This window comes from Pelobates fuscus, chromosome 7 (assembly GCF_036172605.1).
Source record: "Pelobates fuscus isolate aPelFus1 chromosome 7, aPelFus1.pri, whole genome shotgun sequence".
Classification (NCBI taxonomy): Eukaryota; Metazoa; Chordata; class Amphibia; order Anura; family Pelobatidae; genus Pelobates; species Pelobates fuscus.
Window position 1 is genome coordinate 109581546 of NC_086323.1, and position 16851 is coordinate 109598396.

Sequence of the window (16851 nt, forward strand, 5' to 3'; positions counted from 1 at the left end):
TATTTAACCCTGTAACTTTCCAGGACACCACAAAACCTGTACATGGGGGGTACTGTTTTACTCGGGAGACTTCTCTGAACACAAATATTAGTGTTTAAAAACAGTAAAACATGATATCATCAGTAAAAATTCAGGTTTTTGCATTTTTCACACACAAACTGTACTTTCATTAACGATATAATTGTTGTGATACAATTTTACTAATTTTAAACACTAATATTTGTGTTAAGCGAAGTCTCTCGAGTATAACAGTACACCCCGTGTGCAGGTTTTATGGTGTCACATGTTTTGGGTGCAGACGGGTGACTTGCCAGGGGTCCAGTGGCTGGCTGAGGCTGTTGGTAGTCGGGCCCTCTCCCAGTCTGCGCTACTCCTTTCTTCCTTCCATGCGCCACTTTCTGTGTTAGCTAGGAGGAAGTGACTGCACATAATATTGGTACAAGAATATGCTAAATCCATGAGGACAGCCATTTTAGGGCCTATGGCACCCTGAGCCTGTTGCCAGAGGTCGCAGATATCCAACCCCATCTTCTTTGGTTTTCGCCCCATACTGTTAAGAGCAGCAGGGGTGTGATTTATGCTCTTTTGGTGCGTAACACTGCTATCAGGGTTATCAATCACTTGTTGGCCCGGAGCTCATTAATGAGACCTGATCGCAAATTTAATGTGACCTGATCCACATTTATAATTCAGAATGCGTCATCTGTTAATTTAGCTATTAAGGTGGTGGAACATCGGACAAAATAATGAAAGGCATTTGCTACATCTAGGGTGTGTGGCAGGGTTTGGTTGTCCACTTTGGAGGATTGGGAGTGGATCGGGGTGTTTGTAAGTTACTTATGATTTTCCAAAAGAATCTAGGTTTTTATGTTATTGTTCAAATTTTCACCAACCTATTGGGCCTTGTCATTTGTGTGCATGCATTTCGCATGCATTTCGCAATTGTTTGTAGGCACAGTTCATGGAGTCAGTACACTGACCACAATGAAACAAATTTTATAATTGAATGAGGTCAGCTGTAACCCAAGGCAGATGTGCCCTTTTATTCACATTTTATGTAGTGGGGCAGGCATAGGCAACCTTCGGCACTCCAGATGTTTTGTACTACACTTCCCATGATGCATTGCCAGCATTATTGGTGTAAGATTATGGGGGATGTAGTCTACAACATCTGGAGTGCCAAAGGTTGGCAATCCCTGTAGTAGGGCGTGCAATTTCCAAACTTGCATAAATTTGGACTCCAAGAATTAAATTACAGTCTAGGTCTGGGATTAGATTTAATCTGTGCCGTGGGAGGCTCTTGATGTCATTCAGAAAGGATTCAAGATTCAATTTCTTAAAGAACCTGGCGACGATAACCTTGAGAGTGGATTCAGTGATATTTTGCACACGCAGTAGTAGCCAAAATGGTTTGAGAGAATGCCTGCCTCGTGGACCCTATCATGACAAGTGGAGACAATCCAATAAAGTAAGTTATGTTTAGGGCTTTTCATATTATTGAGTTCGGGAGGAAATTAATTGCGTAAACTGCAGTCTTAAACCGCAAACATGATTTATTAGCTTTAAGGTTAAACCAACCAATATTAAAAATCTCCAAAAACCAACAGTTCACACTTTTGGTTTTGAGCTATGGCTTTACTAAGGAATTGTGTCAAAAGGAAAGTACTGGAGAGCAAGGTGGACAGTAGATTCATGAGACAATAGGTTTACTGAGAAGGATCTCTATTGTATCAGAAAGGAAATCAAACATGGCAGGGGACATAGTTTTGTAAAACGATGAATGTTATGGACTTGTCAACAAATAACATTGCCTCCTTTTTGCTCAATCATTTCTAAAGCAGGAATACCCATGGATTGCTATAGCAGAGTCAGGTATTTTTTGTTAACCGTGATTTGAATAGCAATGATTTGGGGTTTGTAATGGGAACACCAAACTTCCAGTTTAGGTAAGCTGCACATGTTACAGTGTACAAAGGAGAGGCTTTTAGCACTCTGGTTAATTTAGAGGGTGGCTTGAACCCCCCCCCCCCCCCCCCCCACCACCACCACCACATTCATACATAGAAAAAGTTAAATTAAAAAATAAAAAGTATTTGGTTCTTCATTATATGACTTCTATAAGAAGTGCCAGATGGCACCACACTGAAGTAGTTCGTTGGCTGTATTGTTAGACATGCTGGTGCTTTTACACCTTTGGAGAATATCAATGCAAAAATATGTCTCAGAGAAACATTTAGTAGTGTTAAAAAAGTGTTCTGTGCTATTTTCCCCCTGCAGCTACCAGTAACTATTCAACTACAAGGTTCAGAAGTTAATAATTCAATGACCATTCATATAATATGCAGTTTACAACTTATCGTTTAGTCACCTTTGGTTTATCGTTTTAACCCCTTAAGGACTGAGCCAAATGTACACGTTGTTAAAACGTAAACAAAACCTGGCATTTGCACTATATGTCTGTCCAACCGTAATTCACCTCTTTTATATTAATGCACCCACCCCTATTATATATAATTTCAGGGGAAACAGGGCGTTCCTTTAATATCAAATATTTAGCTATGAAACATAATTTAATATGAAAAAAATGGGAGAAAATAAGTTATTTTTTTTAGTTCATGACATTTTAACTGTCAATGTCCTAATACTGTTTGCTTTTACTGCAATAAAATACACATTTGTATTTAGCAAAGTCTCACGCGTAAAACAGTACCCCCCATGTACAGGTTTTATGGTGTTTTGGGAAGTTACAGGGTCAAATATAGCACGTTACATTTGAAATTCGCCAGATTGGTTAAGTTGTTACTTTGAGACTGTATAGTAGCTTAGGAATTAAATTTACACCCATAATGGCATACCATTTGCAATAGTAGACAACCCAAGGTATTGCAAATGGGGTATGTCCAGTCTTTTTTAGCCATTTGGTCACAAGCACTGACCAAAGTTAGCGTTAGTATTTGTTTGTGTGAAAAATGCAAAACACGCCAATTTTGGCCAGTGTTTGTGACTAAGTGGCTACTAAAAAAGACTGGACATACCCCATTTGCAATACCTTGGGTTGTCTACTATTGCAAGTGGTATGCCATCATAGGGGTAATTTTTATTCTTGGGCTACCATAGGGTCTCAAAGGCAACGTAACCAATCTGGCAAATTTTAATGTGAAAAAAATGAAACACAAGCCTTATATTTGACGCTGTAACTTTTGAAAACACCATAAAACCTGTATATTAGGGGTACTACTGTACTCGGGAGACTTCGCTGAACACAAATATTTGTTTCAAAACAGTAAAAGGTATCGCAGCAATAATATCGTCCGTGTAAGTGCGGTTTTTGCGTGAAAACTGCAAAAAACGTAACTTTTACTGGCGATATCATTGTTGTAATACATTTTACTGTTTTGAAACTCCAATATTTGTGTTGAGCGAAGTCTGCAGAGTAAAACCGTACCCCCATGTACAGGTTTTATGGTGTCTTGGAAAGTTATAGGGTTAAATATAGTGCTAGCAAATTAAATTCAATACTTTTGGCATGGGTTGTCAGTCAGGTCCTGCTAATTGTAATTAAGATACCTAATTATGTAAAAATATTACATAAATATATATTTAGAATATTTCTTATTTATATACAGTGATATATACATATATTTATGTATATATAGATATATTTTGTTCTACATGTATTTTGCTATAGGTATATATATTAATATCACAATACAGTTAGAATAAAATAACATCTATATATTAAAAATAATTAATTTTATTTAACGTATTTACATATATATCTCAATAAATATATATATATTTAATCAGTATCAGTCTACGTGTAATTTGATATATATATATAATTATGTATCAATAGTAAAATACACCTAGAATATAGATAGATATATATAATTATGTATCAATAGTAAAATACACCTAGAATATAGATAGATATATATAATTATGTATCAATAGTAAAATACACCATAGGACAGGGGTAGGCAACCTACGGCACTAGTGCCATGCACGGCACTCGAGGTGTCTTTCCACGGCACTCAAGGCTGCTAGAGCCAAACAGGGTCTGGCCTATCAGGAGTCTCAGTGAAACTTCAGATATCTGCTAATACAAAGAGGTAGTGAAGGACAATCCTCAATTTATGCATTGCAGCACTTAGAGGAAGTGATCACAGATCACTTCCTCCCAGCACTTGTGAATGGGAATCCACACTGTAGTAGAGCAGCCCACAGCTGATGTTGCAGCTCCTGTCCTTGACCTGTACCTGCCCAAGCTGGTCCCCAGTGGAACCCACCCACACTGCTAGATATACACAGACCTGCAGAATAAACCTCCCCTCATACAAATATGAACAGCCCACACCCAAACATACACACAATCCCCACAAACGCAACACCACTAACAATCTACATACATGCACACAATCCCACATGCAGCCTCTCACATGCAAAACCCTAAACAGCCCCCATACACTACCTAACACAATTCCACAAGCAGCCCTCATACACAGCCCACATTCATATGTATCATACACGATACCATAAACTACTAATGAACATATACAATATAACAGCTCATATACGCACAAATACAACGATGCAAAGCAATTACAGTATATATAACACAAGCAGAATATGGCAGCATACACACCTCAATTTAAAAAAAAATAGGATAGTCAGGGCCGTTTGAAGGAATTTGGGGGCCCCAAACAAAATGGACATTACTCCCCCCCCTCCCTCTTTATGTTCTTCTCACCTCCCCTTCCCTGTAGCGTGGCCAGGGCCGGATTAAGAGCCCAGTGGGCCTGGTGCTGACAATTATGATGGGCCTAATTACGGAATCTTATCGACCAAAAACACTAAAACAGTCATACCTCCCAAGCATCATGTATCTGATGGAGATGGTGCTGGAGGGAAACTCATAGAATGCAGTTATAAGAAAACACATACTCTATGCTAATCTCTCTCTAATTCATACTTTCATCTTTCAAGTAAATCCATACCTCCTAACAGCAGTGTCCAGTGAAGCAGGAAGTCAATGGGCGGGGTAAAAGGGTGTGCCACTGGTGCGAATCACGTGACAAGACCTGCCAAAAGGGGTGAACATGCCCAAAAAGGGGGCATGTCTGTCCAAAGAATTGGAAGGTCAGTCTGGCATGAATGCATGTCAGGCTGCCTGCCAATCATCCAGGCTGTCCAACTAAGATCATACTATGCAGGCAGCACCTTGAGCTTGACATAAATGCGTCTAATGATGCGCTCACTCCATGCTTTCTAAGGACTGTCCCCTAGCACTCGCTGGTCCACTTGTCTCCTTGCCTTCTTACTAGCAGGCAGAAGTTCCTGGTATATAGTCTGAGACAGAGAAAAGGTGTATGTAGTGAGTGTAGAAGAAAGGGGACATGCCACAGTGTTAGAGAGACCAAACTCTGCATTACCTAAACTAATTTTAATGTCAGCCAGTCCACACAAGTTTTGTTCCCATACATCCCTCTTAAGCTTCCAAACTTAAAGGGACACTATAGTCACCAGAACAACTACAGCTTATTGGATTTGTTCTGGTGAGTAGAATCATTCCATTCAGGCTTTTTGCAGTAAACACTGTCTTTTCAGAGAAAATAACTCAACTGGCCTCTCCTTAGATGGCTGCTAGAGGTGCTTCCTGGGGCAGTACTGCCTAGTGTGCAGCACTGCCATTCAGTGTCTCCACCTTCTGCATGCAGACACTGAACTTTCCTCATAGAGATGCATTGATTCAATCTATCTTTATGAGGAGATGCTGATTGGCCAGGGCAATGTTGGACTTGTGCTGGCTCTGCACCTGATCTGCCTAGTTGACAATCTCAGCCAATCCTATGGGGAAGTATTGTAATTTGCTCAGACCACCACTTCTGAGCCAGCAGCTGCAGACTTGAATACAAGTAATATTTTACTATATTTAGGGAGGCAAGAAGGGGCCAGGGTGGTGGTTTTAACATAATAGGGTCAGAAATACATGATTGTGTTCCTGACCCTAAAGTGCTCCTTTAAGCAAGAGTATGTGAAGAGTAGTTAAGGTTGCCACCTTTCTTGGAAAAAAATACCAGCCTTAATCATTTGTATAATTAATTAGTTATGCGTGACATCACATGATGTAAATCACAAGGAGTGACATCAGAGAAAATTCTGTAAAACCACCAACAAACTACTCACAGTTTGATTCTGCTGTATAGATGGATTGCTCCCAGTGTCTCAGTCTCGCAAGTCACCCAGTGTCTGTCCCTATGTATCACATTGTCAGTGTCCCCATGTCGCCCAGTCCCCTAGTCTCCCAGTGTCTGTGTCCCTATTTCTCCCAGTGTCCCAATGTCTCAGTGTGTCCCCATGTCACTAGGATACTGGGGACACTGAGAGACCCGGGGACACTGAGAGACCCGGGGACACTGAGAGACCCGGGGACACTGAGAGACCCGGGGACACTGAGAGACCCGGGGACACAGAGAGATCCGGGGACACAGAGAGACCCAGGGACAATGGGAGACCCGGGACAATGGGGACACAGATATTTAGGGAAACTGGGAGAAATGGGGACACTGAGACACTAGGGACACAGACACTGGGAGACATGGGGACACTAAGACATGGGAACACAGACACTGGGAGACTAGGGGACACTGGCTGGGAGACAGACATAGAAACATAGAATGTGACGGCAGAGAAGAACCATACGGCCCATCTAGTCTGCCCAATTTTCTAAATACTTTCATTAGTCCCTGGCCTTATCTTATAGTTAGGATAGCATTATGCCTATCCCACGCATGCTTAAACTCCTTTACTGTGTTAACCTCTACCACTTCAGCTGGAAGGCCATTCCATGCATCCACTACCCTCTCAGTAAAGTAATATTTCCTGATAAAGTGTCCCCATGTCACTTTATGGGGACACTGGGAGACATGGGGACAGTTGTGGACATAGACATAGGGACACTGGGACATATAGGGACACTGGGAGACATGGGGACACCAGGCACACTGAGACACTAGGAACACAGACACTGGGAGACATGGGGACACTGAAACATTTAGGGACACTAAGACACTAGGGACACAGACACTGGGAGACTAGGGGACTCTGGGGGACACTGGCTGGGAGACAGACACTTGGGGAGACATGGGGACACTGTGACATATAGGGACACTAGGCACACTGAGAGACATGGGACACAGACACTGGGAGACTTGGGGACACTGAGACACTAGGGACACTGGCTGGGGGACATGGGAACATCTCCATGTTGCAATGTCTCAGTGTCTCCCAATGTCTTTATGTCTCACAACGTCCCCATGTGTCTCAGCATCCCCATGTGTCTCAGCATCCCTATGTGTCTCAGCATCCCTATGTGTCTCAGCATCCCCATGTGTCTCAGCATCCCCATGTGTCTCAGCATCCCCATGTGTCTCAGCATCCCCATGTGTCTCAGCATCCCCATGTGTCTCAGCATCCCCATGTGTCCCAGTGTCCCCTAGTGTCTCAGTGTCCCCATCTTTTCCAGTGTCCTCAAGTGTCTGTGTCCCCAGGTCTCCCAGTGTCTGTGTCCCCATGTGTCCTAGTGTCTCAGTGTCCCCTAGTGTCTCAGTGTCCCCATGTTTTCCAGTGTCCCCATGTTTTCCAGTGTCCCCAAGTGTCTCAGTGTTCCCAGGTCTCCCAGTGTCTGTGTCCTAGTGTCTCAGTGTCCCCTAGAGTCGGTGTCCCCATGTGTCCCCTAGTGTCTGTGTCCTAGTGTCTCAGTGTCCCCATATGTCCCCTAATGTCTGTGTCCCCTAGTGTCTCAGTGTCCCCATGTGTCCCTGCTGCCTTTCCCCCCATCCCTCACTTACCTGAGCTGTATAGCTGCTGTCTGGACTGCCTGGACCACGGATCAGTGAGTAGTAGAGAGAGGCAGGGATATGCTGTAACTTCTTATCCCTGCCTCTCTCCACACACAGTGACCCCTACTGGCCGGTGCTGGTATTGCAGAGTAATCTCCATTTATTCTGAGAAAATTACCTGCATTTGTATTGCCGGTATTACTGCAATACCGGGACGGCCAGGCAACCTCAAATACCGGCTGTGCCAGTAAAAAAAAAAAAACTGTCAGGTGGCAAACCTAAGAGTAGTGTGTAAAAAAAACAAAAAAAAAAAAAAATTTTTTTTTTTTTTTTTTTAAATGGGCCTATTCCATGGGCCTGGGCCTGGAGCTGCAGCTCCATCAGCCCCTATGTTAATCCGGCCCTGAGCGTGGCCGCGCTCAGGGTGCACTTCCTGTCAGTCCGGCCGGGAACAGGAAACTGAATCTCACGTGGTACCCGGCCAGACTGACAGGAGGAAGAGGAGCTCGGCCACGCTACAGGGAAGGGGAGGTGACGAGAGAGGCAGTGCTGCAGCCGCCTGAGGCTCTCTATAGAGCGCTCAGACGGCTGCAGCCTTATTGGAAGCGCCGGCCCTGCTTGGGGGCCCAGGCCAGCTCGTGGCCCCAAGCAATTGCTTGGTTAGCTTGCCTGGTAGAGACGGGCCTGAGGATCGGCACGCTACGGGACATCACAATCCTATATCGGCATAGTGCTGCTAAAAGGTTGCCTACCCCTGCCATAGGATATAGATATATAATTATGTATCAATAGTAAAATACACCATAGATATAGATATACAATTATGTATCAATAGTAAAATACACCATAGATATAGATATACAATTATGTATCAATAGTAAGATACACCATAGATATAGATATATAATTATGTATCAATAGTAAGATACACCATAGATATAGATATATAATTATGTATCAATAGTAAGATACACCATAGATATATAATTATGTATCAATAGTAAGATACACCATAGATATATAATTATGTATCAATAGTAAGATACAGATCTAGATATATAATTATGTATCAATAGATATAGATATATATATATAAAATCTAAGAATATATATTTTTTTACACTTATTTAATTTCCAGCCAGCAGGTGGACTACCTGCCATTACAGGCAGTCCCCCTGCTGGCAATGCAGCAGGCAGCTAACCTGGCCATGTGATTGTGAGGCCCTCACTCTCACATGGCTGGGGGGGGCTACAGGACGTCGGATGTGTCGTGGGGGGCTCCCTGCGAGTCCCCCCCCCCCCCCCCCCCCCAACTGCGATCGCCGTCGACCGGGTAAGTAAAAAAAAAACAAAAAAAAAACTGAGGGCATACTATTAGACCCTGCGGCGTTTAGAGCCGCTTAGAATATGGCGTAATAGTATGCCCTCCGGTTTTAAGGGGTTAAACCTGATAAATTGTCAAGTAAAAAAAAAAATATTTTTTACTAATCCATTTCTAAAACGAATTAAAGGAACACTAGTCATCAAGAAAAGTTTAGTTTAATGAAGTTCTTTGCTGAATTAATCAAGTCCCTGCTGTCTCATTTCTCAATTATCTGCTATTTAGGAGTGAGGTCACTTTGTTTATGCAGCCCTAGTCACCTCCCTGTAACAGCCTTCCTAAACACCTCTTGAAAAAAGATCCAATGTTTAAACTTATTGCAACCTGCTTAAGGTACAATTTCTTATCTCAAGCAGTTCGCATACATGAACCTCCTTGATGTGATTAACATAATTTAGGAAATCTACTTCAGCTCAATGATGTGGTTTGAGTGCCAGGTCCCCTAGTTTTAACCCTGCAGTTTCAAATATAGCAGTTTCTCTGAAATTGCCGTTTACACTGCAGGGTTAAACTAGCCTTTAGTGGCTGTCTCGCTGACTGCCACTAGAGGTAGCTTTCACAATTTATATCTAGCAAAATCGCACATTTGAACATCCTCACTGAAACAAGCATCCAAAAATATCCCAGTAGGAAAGCATTGATAAATGCTTTCCTATAGGCGGGTTTAAATGCCCGTGCCTCTGGCCGCGCATGTGGCTCCACCTGGAAGAAGATGTCGATTGAGAGGTCACGATAAATGGTTAACCTAAAAAGTGACCATTGCTCTAAAGCGTTAGGAATGCACATATTTGTAATTCCCAACGCTATAGTGTTCCTTTTAGCAAGAGTGGTTTTGATTCCTACAGTATCCCTTAAGCATTACTTAAAAGTCTTCATCTACAGAAAAACAGCCTTAAGCTACATAAATGCAACACATGAATTCTTTTTGAAGTTCTTTTTATTAAGAGTACAATCTGATAGTCCCAGATGTTAAAGGGACAATAGTTTAGATTTATGCAGTCTCCTCCTTTGCCAGACGGTCTTTCTTGAGTGGTCCCTGTTGAGTGCAAAAGGAAATACATTAAGTATGGACAGAAACAAGCATGTACAAAAACAGCAGAACGTGAAATACTTAAGTTTGGAACTGTGAGTACAGAAAAGAAACATTCACAAAGTATTAGGTTTTAAGAAGCAAACCTACCATGAAAGCCTTCTTTTCTTCGGGTGTCTGGAAGCGACCGTGTCCGAATTTTGAAGTTGTGTCAATGAATTTGAGGTCTATCTTCTCCGTTGCACGACGGCTTGTCTGGACGAGGAGAGACTAGAGAGGGAAGACACCAGTTTTAGTGAACATTCCAATGTTAGTTAGTGTCAATTTCTTTTACCAACAAGAGTTTCTAAACTTTCATAAAATGCATGAGTGCAATTAAATTCTAGCACACTCAACAGGACAAAACCATGGAGGTGCAAGTACAGGAATTTAATTGTGAGGTTCTTCACTTTTAGCAAGCAGTAGTACATGTAATTCTCGTAAAGCCCTGACCAAGCACCAACCTTGCGAAGAGTGAGAACTCTCTTCTTGGTCCCAATGACGCAGCCTTTCAGCATGATAAAGTCATTCTTCACTTCTCCATAGTGGACAAATCCACCCTAGATAAAACAGGAAACCTTTGTTATTTTGGGGAAAGAGCCCTGACAATGAGTGACTCCCTTTAAAAGACATTTATTCAGAAATATTGTAAGGCACCACAGATAGTTAAAATAGTCTGCAGAAAAAGATAAAATAAAATAACCCATTGCTAACTTAATTCGCTATTCTATTGTGCAAAATCCCCTTCACCAAGGTTTCATAACCAATAGGACACATGAGGTCTGCAAGTAGGAGAAAAACCCGATACACTTGCCTATCAGTTAATGGGTTTTATATAGTGTACATGACCATAACAGACAAGACCTCAGAAGGAAGGCAGCATGGAATAGTTCTTCATGCGTTTCAGGCACTGTAAACAGTGCCAATTCCATTTCCTCATCATTGGAGAGTCCAGAATGGCCAGATTCTAGGTTTGACTAGTGGCCACAAAACTGACTTAAGTGACATCACTTGATTCTCCATAAAATAATCTATATGGCTAACTCAATGCAATCAATTTAAATTACAACAAAGGATTTGTGCCACTCTGTATTATGCATGAATTTGAGGAAATTGTGGCACGTCAAGTGGCTCTCTTTTGTCATATATTGCTTTTTCTAAGACATTTAAGGCAGGTGAGATCTCAATTTAATGTGCAACATATATCCATTAAATTACATTGCAAGTTTGCTGGATCCTGTGCAGATCTCCCATGCATTAAAAGACTACACTAATGTCAAGTCTGGCAGCTTAGTTAGAATCTGAATGACCCAAAACAGATTAGGTACTGAGAAAAGGACACTCCACTGCCCAACTAAAGTTTACTGTTCAGTAGATATACCCACAATACAAAAATACATAACTATGCATTTCTTCATATAGTATTTAAAGACCTTTTCCAAACAGGGTATGTGGCAAGTCAGATGTTTAACAAACATGCTTGCACATTTTAGTTTTACTCCATGCTGTGTGGAATTTGTTTTCCAGCTACAAAGACCAAAGTATTCCATTTTAATTTAAAGAAAAAGATCTGATCGCCATAAAATTAGCCCTAGCAAAAAACTTACCAGAGGGTTGATGCTCTTGTCTGACAGATCATAATCAGTTGAAGCATTGCTCTTCACAAGCTTGCCATCCTTTTTGTGGTAGCCTTGACCGATTTTGTAAATCTAAAATACACAACACTTAATTGTTAGAAGTGTGATTTGGTCACATGTTCCTTAATAGGATACAAGGAATAAAAAATAAAATAAAAAAAAACATCCTATTACCTTTTTGTTAATTTCTGTACGATGGTGGTAACCCTTCTGACCAGCACGGGCTACAGAGAATGCCACACGAGCAGGATGCCAGGCGCCAATACAAGCCACCTTGCGGAGACCTCTGTGAGTCTTACGGGGCAGTTTCTTTGTGTGCCAACGGCTAGTTACGCCTAAGAAGCAAAAACAAGTTTAGTTAAAACTGATCCTATCAAATTACATCAGGAAGTGATCCTCAACACATTTTCTAGTTTGTTCTCAGAAGGAAGGCAGCATGGAATTATTCATCACTGACGTCAGGCACTGTGCCCAGTGCTTATTCCGTAGCCTCGTCATAGAACAAAAAAATTAGGTCCCCAAGAAATGCATATTAACACAGCCCACGCCAAACAACTCTGTTTCAACCCTAGGTTGTTTGCCATTAATAGGTCAATGTTTTCAGACTATGGACAGATGTACAATTTTTATTTTTTGTCAGGAATTAACGACATTTGAGTTTATTTTGGAATTAAGTATTGGGCAATAATGCAACTCATTCTTACAGGGCAAAATACAGAAATACCTGAAGCCACACCACCATTATCTAAACACTGTCATACATTTACATTAATCCAATTTAAAAAAACCCACCTTTGTATCCCTTTCCCTTGGTGACCCCAATCACATCAATCATTTCATCCTGACCAAAGACACCAGAAATGGCCACCTGCTGCTCAAGCTTCTCCCGGGCCCAGTCCACCTTCTCTGAAATTGTGCCTCCATTAACCTGGATCTCCATTAAATGAGATTTCTTCTGGCGCAAGGGAAGCAGACGCATCTGAAATAAAAACAAGAACAAAGAAAATAAATACAGGATTGTGAAATGCTATTTACATAAGATACTCCCATAGTGTAGGGTCCACATATAGGATAAATATACTGGATGCAATCTTGTCTATTAATAGATTTACGTCCTTTATTGAACACAGTATTGAAACAATGTGCAGAGAGGAGCACAAAGGGTTTAGTGCCACACAAGGCACTATTTATATTGCCATTATGAATATAGGCTGTGTCTAGGCAGTGACTGTCAACATACACAAAAATGAGAGAACTACATATTCCTTTACACACCTGACAAAGCAGTAAAAGGAAAATACTTGCTCCATTCAGCGTAATTTTAATTTAACTTTCAAGAATGTGTACTTTCATAGAAATTTGGACAAAACTTGTTTAAATAAAATTCCAGAGTCCATTGTTTAATAGCCTTCAAAACACTTCGATAGGCATTTTAGTCAGGCATGTAAACTTACAAAAGGTTTTCCTTACAACTGGTTAAGGCATGCTTTTTCATGATGAAGTTTCATGCTATCCATCACTTAAGTCTGCAGATATTTACAAATCCCTGGCCTGATCGTTGGGCAGTTGGTCAGAACTCGACATTCAACAGTAACAGCCAGAAGCCATTAGTCTGTCCGCCCGTCGAGATTGTATCATCACTCAAATTGCCACTATAGATTAAGAGAATTTGCTTCAGGATTGTTATGCAATAACTGCCTAAAAACCTGCAAGACTTAACTATAAACTTTAAATTCACACATGCTGGATTTAACATTGCATAATGGCAGCAATCATTTTAACAATGCTCATGTGATACACTACATTCTATGGAATTTACTTTATCATCCATTTACCTGTGTGTGAGCAATAACCCTGATGACCTGACAATATTTCTTCATGCTCAGGAAGTCTTTTTCCAGCTGCTTCTTGCCATCGTCATCCTGCCACTTCTTGCAGTACTTTGTGAAAGCCTTCTTCTTAGATTTGTACCTTTAACGGCAGAGCAGAATAATTGGCAGTGTCCTTCATCAAGCCCCAATGAGGACATGAGAGGAAGGAGTTAGCCAGGGCAACAGTTCGGCTCATTGCTTGGCATCAAAGGAGTTTTTCAGCCAGCAAGCGGAGCCTGGAGCTCATCAGGCAGTGGCTGACATGACCAAAGCTGAGAGGAGCTGCCAATGTCCATTCAAAAAGTATTTAATAGCAGTTCATCGAACGCTTTGTTTTAAGAAAGCTAAAAGTATTTTAAGTGCACAATAACTGCACTGACTTACCAATTCTTGTAGAAGCGCCTCTTACATTCATCACTGATGTGCTCAGCAAAGATTGTCTTGAAACTGCGGAGACCACGTGGGGTCTGAATATAACCCACAATGCCAACAAGGACCATAGGAGGAGTCTCCACAATTGTTACAGCTTCCACTACTTCCTTTTTATTCACCTCTATAGAAGAAAGCACGTAGTGTCAAAACAAGGCATGCTTAAAAATTCATGGACAATATGCTTATTTGGTAACCAAGGCTCCTCACTGAAGTAAATACAACAAAACTAGGACAACCTTTGCTATACTTAAAAATGCATTATGTAAAAACACATGGCATCTGAATATTAATGCGCCACACAAGTGTAGAGATTAAGTGTTTTTAGAAGTAATTTCAGCCGTCAGCTTTTAGTAAGCAATACATACATGTATCCACTTCCTGCTCTACCAATGCATGGTTAAAAAGCACTTTAGCAGCTTTGTTGAAAATTTTCACCAAAACCACACTGATTATGGTGCAAGGACTATCCTGACCCACCCCGTGGTAAAAAGTCAAACTGTTCAGGAATAACTTGTGTCCCTCAAGGCTCCTAAAGCTTGAGCTCCTTCTTCCCATGCAGGAGAATGTTAGCTGACCAGAGGTTAGGACGCCATGCTCCTTGTGAGAGCTTTCTCCGCCAGCTAATGCAGCCCAAGACTGGCTATGCTTTATTCTAGACACATCTACACTGGTCTTCTCCAGAAGGGCAAAACTAGACACGGGCACCTAGGTGACCAAAGTAGTTAAACCATACTGAAGCAGTTATGAATCTTGGACTTCCTAAAACTCTGTAAAATGGGTACATAAACTTTAGGTAGGGACTGAATTGTACAAAACAAATTCAAAATGTGCAGTTAGGTTTGCAACATTAATATGAACCAGGATTATCTACATTTTATGGGAGGACCTTTGAACAGTTGACATTCATAGCCAATCAATTCAAAGTTACTAGCACCATATATTTAGGACAAAAGAATGCACAGCTAATATTGATTAGACATGTAAAGGGATTGGTTTTGTACACAGACTTACATTTTGTATTTGTATGCACTTGCAGTCCATGGATAAGCAAATGTCTAACTATGACAATCATCAAGTGTTTTGATATGGGTAACAACTGAGCCACTCAAGCTCTTTACCCTTGAAAGAGCTACCATCAGTACTCGACATTCATCATTGGCTGCCAAAGGCTATACTTCAGTCCGCCCGTCGAGAAAGTATCATCATGTGCAGCTTTTTACAATTAATGTGTAAAACGGATACTCATTTAGAGCTAAATTGTGCATGGAATGGCCAGCTATAGATATTCATATGTTTCTTAAATATACTTACTGGAGCCAGGTCTGTCAACTTCTCTGACAATGTGGGTCATGCCAGCCTTGTACCCCAAGAAGGCAGTCAGGTGAATTGGCTTGCTAGGATCATCCTTTGGGAAGCTCTTCACCTTACCACGATGTCTCCTGCTGCGCTTGCGGGGCAAGAAGCCCAGGGATCCATGCCTGGGGGCTGAGAACTTTCGGTGAGACTGTTAAGAAAACATACAAGTTAATACAAACACCCAAAAATATAGCAGTCAACAGTAAGATGGCAAATATGTTGAAAACTAGAGAGGTGGTTATGGACAAACCACACACATAGCTTTAATACGATTACTGTATTTTTAGAGGCATATCTATTGCAACCCATAGGACCTTACACTTAATCTTAATTTTGTATTTATACACACACACATTAACTTATCAGTCAGAAGCTTCTGACATACAAGACTCCACACCAACATACAGAGAAAGACAAGACATGCAGATCTAATCTACCCACGCCTGTCATTTCACAGGTTATGCCACATGTCCAACACAGCCCAGACTAGATTAAAATGCACAAATGTAATAAGAATAACTAGTCAGCTAAGCAGGCTGTACAGACTTTGTATGCCGATCTGTCAGAGAGTTCCTCATGGTTAAAGTCTACCAGTGACTCACTAAATAAACTCACCCTCACACACAAATAGAGACTATGGCACGATCAGCATTAAAACGCTGACTGGCTACAGTGTTACTATAACCAACAGCCAGTCCCTCACACGCGGCTGGCATGTTAACAATAAACCAACAGCACCGGCCAGCCATTCCTGCACTAGGTTAGTGACACTGGCCATCATACCAGGGCCAGCACAGCCGCAGCAGGTAATGCTGGGTGTCACCATTGCCTGTTCACACGAGCCCACCCTCTCACATACAAAGTGTTTATTATAAACATGTAAAAAGCACACCCGAACGGCATTAACATTAAAGGTAAGGCTGACACCGTGACAGGCCTCACGTAGCATCCACTAAATTCATAATCCAATCACTCCCCCCAACCAGAACGAACACCGCCATCTGAAAGCCACAGACTCACACAATCAGCACAGCAAACCCTAATGACAACCGCTGACGGATGGCGAGGATATCAGTTGGATTACAACTAGGCCCCACACGCACCATTCACTTCACTCCCACTCACCATCTTGTCTCCTAACCGAACTGGAAGAGAGAGCGTGAAGGCTGTGCGCGCTCTATTTGTAGACGCGCGGACGTAGGCCCGCCCCCCCCCCTTTTTTTTTTCCCTTTCTTTTCAACAATCTTTATTTACAACCAGTTTC

General features: G+C 41.6%; 1 protein-coding gene and 2 non-coding genes across 3 annotated transcripts; all 3 read right to left on the reverse strand.

The window, feature by feature from the left end:
• Positions 1-10143: 10143 nt before the first annotated feature.
• On the reverse strand, positions 10144-16783 carry RPL3 (ribosomal protein L3). The gene is made up of 10 exons (XM_063426387.1): positions 16713-16783; positions 15543-15735; positions 14184-14352; positions 13764-13899; positions 12721-12907; positions 12103-12263; positions 11899-12000; positions 10756-10851; positions 10403-10522; positions 10144-10258 (listed from the first exon to the last, which is right to left on the reverse strand). Exons 1-10 carry the CDS (start codon positions 16713-16715, stop codon positions 10214-10216), a joined length of 1212 nt encoding a protein of 403 aa, XP_063282457.1. The 5' UTR covers positions 16716-16783; the 3' UTR covers positions 10144-10213.
• Positions 11154-11242, reverse strand: LOC134570048 (small nucleolar RNA U83B). The gene has a single exon (XR_010084700.1). It is a non-coding gene; the product is annotated as a small nucleolar RNA U83B (small nucleolar RNA).
• LOC134570047 (small nucleolar RNA U83B) lies at positions 12342-12434 on the reverse strand. The gene has a single exon (XR_010084699.1). It is a non-coding gene; the product is annotated as a small nucleolar RNA U83B (small nucleolar RNA).
• Positions 16784-16851: the final 68 nt, after the last annotated feature.